General features: G+C 38.9%; 1 protein-coding gene across 1 annotated transcript in view; it reads right to left on the bottom strand.

Moving 5' to 3' along the window:
- The window catches only part of SLCO1C1 (solute carrier organic anion transporter family member 1C1), a 55,458-nt gene extending 48,796 nt beyond the window's left edge, over positions 1-6,662 (bottom strand). Inside the window, exons 1-3 of the mRNA XM_012806778.2 lie at positions 6,502-6,662; positions 2,132-2,285; positions 649-790 (exon numbers count right to left, since the gene is read on the bottom strand). Of these exons, the coding sequence (XP_012662232.1) occupies positions 649-790; positions 2,132-2,260 (271 nt within the window). The 5' untranslated portion in view covers positions 2,261-2,285; positions 6,502-6,662. The remainder of the gene's footprint in view (positions 1-648; positions 791-2,131; positions 2,286-6,501) is intronic.
- Between the last annotated feature and the right edge of the window lie 5,765 nt (positions 6,663-12,427).

The raw sequence follows: 12,427 nt of genomic DNA, 5'->3' as shown, positions 1-12,427 counted from the left end.
CTCCTAGTTTATCAATTGAGGAAGGTGACTAACTGTGATTATACTCTTTAACATACTTCCAAACAGTTACTAACATCACTTGGTGTTTTCAAGTTCTAAGAGGGAGCCAGTAGTCAATTGCTAACTAAATATCCCTGAGAGTAGAATTTTTATTGCCTGCTCTGATCTGCTAGTGTTTTTTCTCTTCTCTCTAGGTCACTGGGCAGAAATTCCATTTTATAGTTTGACTTCTAAAATCATTGCAATAAATTTTTGTAGAGCCCATCTGGATTCTTATAAATTTCTAAAATTGAATTATAGGGCTCCTAGGATACATTTTCTTTGTAAAGACACTTTCTACATACCTATGTTATCTAACTCAAAATACTAACCAGCAGCTCACCCTCTCCTCTCTCACTCTGACTGGGAACTCTGAATTGTGTGAAGTTGCACAATTGAGAACACCTACGAAGGCAGGTACATTTTTCGTTGGTTGCTCTGAGAGAGCAAATGCTTCTCTGCAGCATAAAGTTATGGCAAATTCTGTCGAACAAGATTTTACGAATCAAGTCAGATCCCAACAGACAACCAAATACAGAGAGGATATCATTTAGCCACACCTAGAAGACCCTGGGCTTAAAAGTAAAGTTGGACATCTGCAATACCTACCAATTTCAAAACTACCATCAATAACTCCCACCAGGGAAGAAGGGATCTCAAACCTCCTCTCTATCTGAGTGATGGTGCTCTTCAGATAGCCTTCTGCCAAGGCTTTGGCAAAGTACACAAAAGACAAGGCACCCAAGAACACCTGGAAAACATGACAAGTCAGCACAATTGGAAACTTGAAAAGCACACAGACAAATACAAATACATTCAGGAAATATTCATGCATTAAGATTTAATTCATTACTACAGGTTTCCTTGAGCCTCAAGCACAAGCGGACTTCCCCAAACTCAAATTCTCTTGGAATTTGAAATGCATGTGGATTTTCCTTCAAAATGTATGTTGAGTTCCTTTTGGCTCTTTCTTTCATCATCCCTAAAAGGACACTCAAAGGAGTCTTGCTTTGAAAATAAGATTCAGGGTGGCGCCTGTGGCTCAGTGAGTAGGGCACTGGCCCCATATACCAGGATGGCAGGTTCAAACCCGGCCCTGGCCAAACTGCAACAACAACAACAAAAAAATAGCTGGGCATTATGGCGGGCACCTGTAGTCCCAGCTACACAGGAAGCTGAGGCAAAAGAATTGCCTGAGCCCAAGAGCTAGAGGTTGCTGGGAGCTGTGATGCCATAGCACTCTACTGAGGGTGACAAAGTGAAACTCTGTCTCTAAAAATAAATAAATAAATACATACATACATAAGATTCAAAGTATGGGTGGCAAAGAGATGAAAAAGTCATTCTTAGGAAAGAAAATAAAACAAATGAAAACCATAAGCCAAACACCTGAATCTCATCACTTGTTATCATTCTCCTGGTTAGGTATTTCACAGTGATGGTGTGGGCACCAGCAGGGAACATAATACGTGGATTGAAAAAGTGGAACTACTATTCCTTATGTGCTTAAGTTTATACTTAGTAAATATATACTCAAATTCTTTCTTAATGAAAAGCATTTCTTTGATAATTGGCTTAGGTATTTTGCTAGACATGGCTCCATGATGGATTATTTATCTGGCAAGTTAGCATTTATACATATAAAAACACACAAATATTTGTTGAGTGGCTGTTCGGTGTAAAGTCTAGGAGCTTGGAGTCACACAAAGCAGCATGAAAAGCAACCCTGCCCTGTACTGAGTAATATTATTCCCATGTTAATTTATTTTTATTTGTAAAACGGGATGGGAATAACATGGATGTTTAATAGACTAATCATTATACCTAGACTTGGAACAATATCTGGCACACAGTAGAAGTTCAATAAATATGAGTTTCTACCACCTCTCCTTCTGTTTAGGAAGGGCATTCAAATGAACCCAGGAAAGCAATGCAACCCACATGATCTGGAAGAGTTTCCTTGGGTCTAGTAAAATGCATATAAGATCACTCTGTTAAAAGAAAAATAAAAAATCCTGGAACTCGATGATACAGAAGACATCTGGATAGAAAGCCAAGATCACCTACTTTACCGAATTCTTTGTTACTCTACCTTTAGTTCACCACAGCATGGTTGTTTTTCCTCTGAGGAGGGATATTCTGTTTTTAAGGATGACCTTCCAACAGGTTGTACTGAATTTTTGCCAAATAACTGGATATTTTCTTTGGATGAAGTGTCCATTATAAAAATACTCCTTGACTCTGATCTGTCAAATCTGATTTTAAAAGTAAAAGAAAAATGACTTCAATACTATGCAATTTGTTAAATAATATTTTTATTCAACAGTAGACATCTATTCTGTAGCCCTAATTTAAAGCAAAGCTACCTTTGTTACTATAGGAGGGTGGAGAATTTTTCAATTAAAATCAACCAGGATATCTGATTAACTATTGGGACTCTGTAGCCTGCCTTCTTTCTCCATCCTTCCAGTTTAGGCCTCATTATGGCAAAGAATAAATTTAAATGTTCCCTTTGGAATAAATAACAAGGCAGAGTTTTGCTCTTTGTGGCCTTGCCAGTTTGAGCTAGAAGAAAGCAGGAAAGGAAGAAGAGGAATTCAGCCCTTTGAAAATTGATTCTTTGGAATTAAGTCTTGTACGAAAGCCTTTAAATCTACCTTCCTCGCAGAACAAACAGAAAAGCCTGAAATCCATCCTAGGTCTCTGTAGCACCTTGTGATTCCTGTAGCACCCAAGTAAGGCTTCAAATGTGGCTAGCAGGAAGAGGTCCAATTCAGGTATTGTTTTAATTTGAAAAATGAGAAGCGTGACGTTCCATCTTGGGCTTAGATTTAATTCGGGTTGGAGGACAGTCTTTTGGCCACCTTAAATAAGAGATGAATGAGCTTCCTCCCTCCTCTTAATTTCCTACCTCCTCCAACTCTTGGCCTGACCAGAACCCTGGACAGTATTACACACTAAACCTGTTTTCTTCCTGTTCATATCGATATTCACATCTTCTGCCCCTCCTTCTTTCAGATTGCACATGGTTCAGTGCCTGCATGCATGATAATCTAATCTAAATCAAGGGATTCAAAAAATAAAATAATATTACAGGACACAAGTGTATGTTAATAGAGATCATCTCTATGCACATTACGCTATGTAAAGGAACGGCATTACGAGAAAAATTTCATATAGGGTAGTAGGAATCCAGCTCATTCTGCCTATGTGTGTTATCATTTTGACTTTATGCAATGCTTGCTTTGTATCTACTAAATTTCAGCTTTCCTAGTCTGAATTAATGGCTATCTCAAACTGAAAAATCAAGGGATAGTAGTGCAAACAATTTATTTTAACATATGAAGTCAAACATCAGACCACTTAAACAATCGAAAGTTAGAGTGATTCTTCTGGGGGGGGGGGTATGAGTAGAGAAAGGGCTGGGCAACAGCTTTTTAAAACGTATTCTTAAGCTTGTTGATGGCTTGATTTCATAAAGATGCATAACTTTAATTTCTTGGTAAATGGACAAAGGAAAAAAACTGAGTGAAACAAAAAAAATTTAAAGACTAATAAATTAAACAAAGAACTGATGTTAGTCAAGACCAAAAGGCAAATACACAAGAATATGATATTCGTGAATTTAAAACAGAGGTGTTTAGGAGCATAAAACCTAAAAAGTATGTATAATAACCTTACAAACTTGACAAAATAGATACTTTCTAAATATTAATTACTTGCATTGACCAAACCAGAAGAGAAAAACAACCAAGGAAGACCTTAGCAGAAATACTCTAAAGCTATTTATGCCCCTAAGCACAGACACCCAGGAGGATGCGAGAGGAGTGCTTGATTGAGTGATGCTCTTCAAGGAAAGACAGCAGATGATGGAAACAGGCGATCATTGTCTCCATTCATACAACAAAACTAAAGTTATCTTGGTAACAAAATCTTATAAAGGAAAACCTCCGATCAAAACTATAGATTATTAAATTTGAAACCAAATGTTAGTAATCCAAAGTAATAAACTAATATTCTATAATTGGGATTATTCTAAATGACACACAAACTGATAGTGGGAACTTTATTCATCTGAATTGTCACATGAAGAATTCAAAATTAAAAATAATAAAATCTTAGGTGGCGGCTGTGGCTCAAAAGGGTAGGGTGCTGGCCACTTATGCCGGAGGTGGCGGGTTCAAACCCAGCCCCAGCCAAAAAAATGCCAAAAAAATAAAAATAAAATCTTAGTCAATGAAAAAAATCAGGTGATAAAATTCACTATCCTCCTTATTTTTTTTTAAAGAATTCTAAGAAACTAAGAATGTAGAGATTCTTCTTTGCCAGTATCTGATACCACTAGCTAACTTCATACATATAATTTAAAATGTTTAAAGACAATGTCTGTAAAAGACAACTTTTCCAGAATAACATTTTGCCACAGCAATGAAGAGAGTTTGGGAAACAATGGGTTAGACAATGTTAAATAGGTTTTCAGTATAAGACTACAGAGTACCTTTAATTGAACTTGTAGAGAGAGAGATCCATTGACTACAATAAAAAAAGTAATTCAAACAACCAAATGACCTAAATGTCATTTATGCAATGACATTTTTTAAGCCTTTGGAGATTTAATGTAAAGAAATATAGTTATATAAATCTACATTCATTGTAAAATTGATTTTAAAAATACATGCTACAAAATAGAATATATAATAAACTATTTTATAAAAGCAGCACACATTTAAATGTGTATATGCACAGAGAAAAAGTTTCAGAAAGTTTACAAACAAAAGGTTAACCCCCTATTTCTGTATGGTAGCATTGCAGATGATTTTTTAAAAACTGCTTTGTGCATTCATACTTTCTAATGTTTCTACAATGAACATGTATTTCTTATATAGAAGGTTTTAAAATATTAAAATATCACCAAACAATACATGAAACAAATATTTTAAATACAAATTAGTAAATTCACAGCTTAAAATAAAGGCAACTTCTTCCAAGAAATTAAACTATGTCATTCAAATTGGCCTTCTATGTTAAGGGTCTCGGTATGATTTTATTTTTCCTCTGTTATAATAGCAAAACCAATAACCAGAAATGCAGATAAATGATTTTATAATAAGATATGACATCACATATGCAAAATTTATATTTAATAGATTCAAAAGGTTACATCTAGAATGCCAATGTTAAAGTGTCAAACAATCATGTTGAAAACAATACTTAAAAACTTATGACACTAAAATGCATTTCAAGTCTTAGGTTTGGAGGTGTTGACACAAGAATCACTCTACTAGGAATTCAGAAGCAATATCAAAAAAAAAAATGTAGTCAATTAACATCATGTTAGGGCAAAATAATACTCAGCTTAAAATATTGGCGCTGCATAGGTTTTACTGAAAACATAATTTCACTTTGAGGGCTGATGGGCAAATCACCTATCAGCATAGTATATTCCAGGAGGCTGTAGTTCCCCCCCTAAAAAGAAGGAAGGTGGCTCAGTGACATGAATGGAAAGATCCCCGGCTCGCAGGCTCCCTCTCTTCATTTGCAACTGCAGAAGTAGAGCAGGAGCCTACGGTTATTCAGAAGGATTTGCATTTGGCAAATCCTTAATTGATTTCCAACCACTTGAATAGATTCTTCCAGAAAAAAAAAAAAAATATGGCAAAGCTCTCATCCAATACCCTGGGTTAGAGTGTAACTTATTCTGAAGGCCAAAGAAAGACAAGCCAAGTAGTTTTTCTTCATTTTAGTTTGAAAAAAAAATGAATTCTCTGTTCACATGAGTTTGAAAATCAATCCTGCAGATTTCAAATGTAGGACACAGGTGGCTTAGGGAGGTAGTAGTTGGATCAGGCAGATAGACACACCGAAGTAGGGACTCAGACTCCATCCTGCACAGAGGTCCTAAAGGCAGCCGCTCCCCTCTCTCTCTTCCCTTACCCACCTCGCAGGAGGAGAACCTCTGCCCTGGGTTGGCTTCTGGACACCGGGATCCCCCCCTTCAGATGGTGCATAAAATAACCTCACAGGACTTGCTGACTGACCAGAGGTGTGTGCTGTTTAGAAACGAATCCTCTCCCATACAAATTAGTATTTGTGTGATTCACATTTAATACGTACGTATTCTTTTTATGACAGGTGATGTATGTACTTTCTCTAGTCTTTAAAAAAGCCCAATGCATAAGTCCCATTCTTTTAAAATGATAGGACTCAGAGCAGTTAAGTCACTTGGCAAATGTGACTTAATAAGCAGCAGAGTCACAATTGGAACCCGGAATTGAGTTTCTCTGACTTCTCCAACCCATCTCCTCTCCTCTTTCCACCCAACTAACTTTGAGGGGCTCATCGACTTTTCTTGACAACTGTTCCGGAGAAGACACAAAAATTCAGGGTTTATTACCTTTTCTCCTGTGAGAAGCTGATGTCCTCCTCACAAAATACAAAAGAAGAGAAAAAAAAAAATCTTACCTGGAGGTGGAGATCAGAGGCCACCAGCTCCTCTCAATGGGCTCAGACCCCACACACCACAGACTGAAAGAGGAAACTGAGGTAAATTCCACAGCAATCTCGAACAGTTTTGCCAGGTGGGGAGAGCTTGGGTGGAGAGAAGATTAAAGGAGAGAAGAGATGACGGGCCTGGTCTCACCCCTGGGCAATCTCCTCTCTTTGGTCTTTCCTGCTGGCCTCTTTTTTCTGGCAGTCTGCAGAGGACTGGCCACGCTGGCAGGGCCACTGACGCGCATCTCAGCTCCCAGGGCACAGAAAGAGCTGAAGCCTTTGAGCCATTTCTTTGCAATTTGCTGCAAGTTTAAGGCCACACGTGATAAAGCTTTCTTTATGGGAGAGAGTGAAAAAAAGAAAAGACCACTTGTGATCTTTCTTGCTGATTCCCAGAGAACACAGCTCTGCAGGGGGCAGAGGGGAAGGGAACAGAAGCCAGAGGAGGGACGGAAATGTGTGAGAAAGACCCCTTCACCTTCTTCCAGGGGGTTTTTAAGCCAACCATTCCTGAAGGACATCACTGGGATCCTTGTGTTTTGTTTGTTTGTTTGTTTTTATTTTTGTTTTTCAAGGCTCCTGGGCTAAATCACAGCATGGTTTCCTTTCCTACTGGGGTTGTAGAATCATCAGAGACCACGGATCCGGTCAGGATCAAGTTCTGCCAGGCTGTCTACAGAAAGAGTTAATTCTCAGAGGCATGATCAGTTGCTCGTAGCCACAATTTCTCTGAGTCTTAAAAACAGGAGAGGGAAAAAAAAAAGGAGAAAACACCACGTTGAATTTTTGGCATTCAATTGTTTATTCTACCTAATTCCAAGGAAAAAGAAATCCTTGCACCGAGAAATTCTATAATTCTAATAAATTCTTTTTCCAAGAGAAGGATTTTAGAGGATTTGGGGCGGCATCAGTTTGCATTTGGTTTCGACCAACAAATGAATTTGTCACCGTAATTATCCCGAAGTCATCATTCAGCTTAGATGGCTGAGACTCTGGGCCGGCCACTCAATTTTCCTGAGTCTAAACTTCTTCCTTTATAAAGCAGAAATTGTGTTTAAAAATATTAAACAGATTGACAGGGCTGCCTTAAGGATCAAATTATGTCATGTACTCAAAAAGCACATGGCAAATAAAGTACTAAATGACTTAAAGGTCTCATCATTACACACAGAATCTTTGTTCACATAAAAGGATGGTTAATCAATATTATTAAAAGCACATTTTACTACAAAAGAAAAAAGAGGATGTAAGGAAAAGAAGGTTTATCCTAAAGCATACGAGAGAGCAATGGTATATATAGACCCTGAAAAACTAAATATTTTATGTTAGCAATCAAGCCAGCCTTTGCCATCAGAAGTAGTGAACACATATCTTAATTCTGTGTTAGACTTTTCAGCTTAACAAGTGGCCACTGGCTATTAAAGGTGAGATAGTATTTAACCACTAAAAGCACAAAGGGCCTAATTTCCTCACCAAGAAATGCAATTCTCCCCTGAGAATGTAGTGTGGTCTATTCCTAACTTGCTCAAATTTACTCCCTTAATGTGATTTTTTTCTTACTCCCGTAGTCCACAGTTAATGTTACTATTCAGAAGGTTCATGGTGCTGATTGGATGCAACAACAATCAGAGGCCCTTACAGAGAGACTTACACGGGATGGCATCCTCCCTCAGCCTCTCATCTCCACTTTCATGCTCTAGACCAGGGGTTGAAAAACTTTCTCTAGAACGTAACAAATAATAAATATTTTATGTTTTGCACGGCCATACAATTTCTATCACAACCACTCAACTCTGCCATGGTGTTGTAAAATTAACCACAGATGATATATACACGAATGCATTTCCCAGGGGTGAGGTAACAAAGTACTGCAGGCTGCGTGGCTTACAATAACAGAACTTTGTTGTCTCACGATTTTGGATGCTGGAAGTCCAGAAGGAAGGTGTTGGCAGAACCAGGTTCCCTCTGAAACTGGGGGGAAAGAGTCCTTGCTTGCCCTTCTACCTTCTGGTGTTTGCTGGCAACCTTGGAATTCCTTGCTTTGTAGATGTGTTGCTTTGGTCTTTGCCCTGGTTGTCATATAGGTAACTTCTCCCTGTGTGTCTCTGTCTCCCATGCTGAAGAGGACACTAGTCACATTTAATTAGGGCCCACCCTAATGATGTCATCTTAACTTTATTATATCTGTAAAGACCCTCTTTCCAAAAAAGGTCACATTCACAGGTAAGGGGGTTAGGACTTGAACACACCCTCCAGTCCCCTCTTTCTCATTCCATTTGTTGTTGTTCCCTGGCAAACCTCTCTGGGGTTGCACCAATTTTCCATCTCCTTAGCGTGTGCATCCAGTTTTAAGTGGTAGGAGAACTCACTAACATGCTCTCAGGGATTATTTTCAATTTTTAACCACTCACTTCTCTGGGCCATAGAGGTATAGTTGGACATAATACCTTTTAATGGCCCAATCACTTTGTCTGTCTCCTGAATGATTTCTCAGATCTTTTCTTTCTAGACCCTCATTATTAGCTGATGACCTTGTTTACGGAATTAACTAATGAAATGGGAAAAAATCAAGAGGAATATTGCAACCTGCCATCCCTATATCTACTGTCTCTCCACCTACATGTGTGTTCATATTATCTGTATCCTTCCTGCTTCTGTGCGTGAACAGTCCCTGCTTCTAACCCCAAACACTTTTGTCTATACTCTTACCTAAAATTCCTTTCTTCCAATTCTTTTTTCACCAACTCTCATCAGTCTTCGCCTCTATTGCTCCACTGCAACTATTTTCATCAATAACATCAAAGATGTTCCCATTAACAAATCCAGCGATCAATACCCACACCTCATTTTATTTGATCTATTAGAAGAATTGTATACCTTTGGGGCACCCTTGTCTTTGACGTATTTTCTTCTGTTGGTTTTCAGAACACCATACTCCCTGGGTTTTCATCCCACCTCAAGCATCCTTTCTGCTTGGTCTTCATTGCCGGAGTCCCACTATTTGGTCTTTGGAATATCTGCTTTGTTCTGTCAACATTTACTCTCCCATGGCTTTAAATACCACCTGTAGTATCACTGTGGCCAAGGAAAGCCTTGTACACCCAGATTTGAATTAAAAGCTTAGCAGTCTGGAAATAAAAACTATATCTGTTTATTTGTCCTTATCTATCTGTCTAGTATCTACCTGTAGCCTACCTCTCTCCACACACATACACACACAAACCTAGTCATTTTGAACAACTTGATGGAAACTAAAATCTTGAAAGACCACTTTTGACATAATCAGTCTTTTTTACTTCCAAACAAAACTAAGCTTACCAACCCTTAGGTTATATTAAACACCAGTCCATAAGAAGTAGACACAAGAACAAGTTAAATGATAGAATCAGCGAAGAATCTCATTAGAGACAAATGGTCCAGGTTTTTTCCCAATCAAAAATGCAAGTCAAAAAGGAGGTGAAGGAGAAATTGTACATTAAAACTTAAAAATTGGCCAACGAAATGTATGGCCCTAGTTTGTATTCATAGTCAAAAGACAATAAAATGTAACAGAAGAGTGTATAATGTTCATGAAAGATTTATAACTTTAGAAATGTGAATGCTGTACAGATATTTGCTGTATTAAAGAATTTGTGTTATTTTATGTTATTATTTTTTGGAGATGTTGTTGTTGAAGGTCACATATCTTTTAGAGGTAAATATAATTTCTTTTTACAAATTATTTAGGATAAAATAAAAGGATCAGTTTTGCTGTATATATATATATATATATATATATATTTTTTTTGAGTCAGAGTCTCACTGTGTTGCCATTCTGGGGCTCAAGCAACCGTCTTGCCACTGCCTCCCAATTAGCTGTGAGTTTAGGAGCCTGCCACAACGTCCTTCTATTTTTAGAGATAGGGTCTTGCTCTTGCTCAGGCTGATCTTGAACTGGTGAGCTCAGGCAATCCACCTGCCTCAGCCTCCCAGAGTGCTATGATTATAGGCGTGAGCCACCATGCCCGGCCAGCTGTATATTTTCAAAATAATTTTGGGGAGAATTGCTAAGTGCTTGGAGGTGTGTGTGCACATGTGCATGTACATATAAAAACCAGATTGGCTATATGGCCGTGTATTAATTGTTTGAGCTGGGGGTGGGTAACTATGTGTTCTTTGCTCTAAGTTAGGACTTGAAGTTTTCTACAGATGGAATGATATAAAACTTCCTTCTGGCAGAGTCAAGCTCCTTAGTGGTCCTGCTTTTACTGGGTGGCTCCAGCTGCCCACAACCCTTACTATTTAATGTGGAAGTAGTAAAAGGCTCCGCAGAGAATTCATTGCATTCCAAGCACTATCTTTATTGCCACACTTTTGTACCAGAAACCATAGATCAGCTTGATAAATTTGGCCCAGTCACTTCCAACATAATAGAATAATTTTGTATTTTGATAAATGTATTGCTCTAATGTAGCAGTTTTCAACCTGTGGGTTGTGACCCACGGGAACTATGTTAAAGGGTCGTGGCATTAGGAAGGTTGAGAACCACTATTCTAGTGGAAGCCATTTCCTCTATAGAAGCAGAACCAAAACTTTCAGAGATAGAGAACAAAAACAAAGGTGGCTTATTGAGCTTAATAGTAAGAGAAAAAAAAATCCTACTTTCATCTTTTAATTCGTATAGCCACGTATTCTGACTGTAGAACCAACAGCAACGTTTGTGGGTAGATGGGTACCAGCCTGTATTGCAGCGTATCACAATGCACCAAACCTTACAGGGGTTACAGCCGGCATTCTGACTCAATTTTCAATAGGTTAGGCCAACCTTCTTAAGACTGGGTCCTTACTGCTTTTCCCATTGCTGGCTTTTGCCATTGGACCACCAATTTTACTAAGGGCATGAGCTGCCATTAATTGGAACAACTCAGGGGCCTACATGCCTTTATTATCTTGTGTTCCTCAGCCTTTTTTGATTTGGGAAAGACGGGGTTATAGCTCCCAAAGATATTAATACCCTATTCCTCAGGAACTATAAACATGCTCTGTTCCATGGCGAAAGAGACTTTTCTTAGATAAGTGAAGTTCAGATATTAAAATCACCCTACATTATTTGGGCCCAGTATGATCCGTTGAGCCTTTAAAAGCAGAAAACTTTCTCCACATGGAGACAAAGAGTTGCTTAAGAAGTCATAAAAGTGTGAGAAGGAAACATATGTCCTTGCTGATTTGAGATGAAAGGGTGAAGGGGCAGTGTTCAGAGAAATGCAGGTGGCTTTAAGAAGCTGAGGGTGGTTCCTCGGGACAGCCAGCCAGGAAAAGAGGACCTCAGCCCCGCAACCACAGAGAACTTCATTCTGCCAACCACCTGAACAAGCTTGCGAGGGGATTTTGCTCTGGAGCCTTCAGAAAAGAACCCTGGCCAGCAGACACCTTGATTTTTGTCTTCTGAGAAACCCAAAATAGAGATCCCAGCCAAGGTCATCTGGACTTTTGTCCTTCAGAGCTGTTAAGACATTTGCATTGTGTTAAGTCACAAGCTTTGTGGCAATCTATTATGAAAGAAGTGGAAAAACTAATATATCATCTTTACTTCAAGGTTCCTGAAGGCCAGAGGCCAGGCCTTCAATCGATTCACATCTGGCTTCTGACAGAGAAAAGCCAGTCCAACTGAGAACACAGGATGGAGGCGGGAGCGGCTCCTCTGCCTTGCCCTGAGTGCTAACTGCGAAGCATGAAGCAAACCTCTCCCAGACCCAGCCAGCTCTCTCTGTTGCAGCCCGGAGAGTCCAGACAGCATGGGCAGCCCAGCACTACTTCAAATCTGCTGGATTTCTGTAGACACAGACCCAGGGCTCCTTGCTTAAGCCAGCCATGATGTCAGAGAGAATATTTCGGACACGAAGTGGTTACAGGACTA

This window comes from Otolemur garnettii, unplaced genomic scaffold (assembly GCF_000181295.1).
Source record: "Otolemur garnettii isolate 467f Iridium unplaced genomic scaffold, OtoGar3 scaffold00057, whole genome shotgun sequence".
Lineage (NCBI taxonomy): Eukaryota > Metazoa > Chordata > Mammalia > Primates > Galagidae > Otolemur > Otolemur garnettii.
Note: the sequence above shows the minus strand (reverse complement) of the source record. Positions and strands in the feature narration are given on the sequence as shown.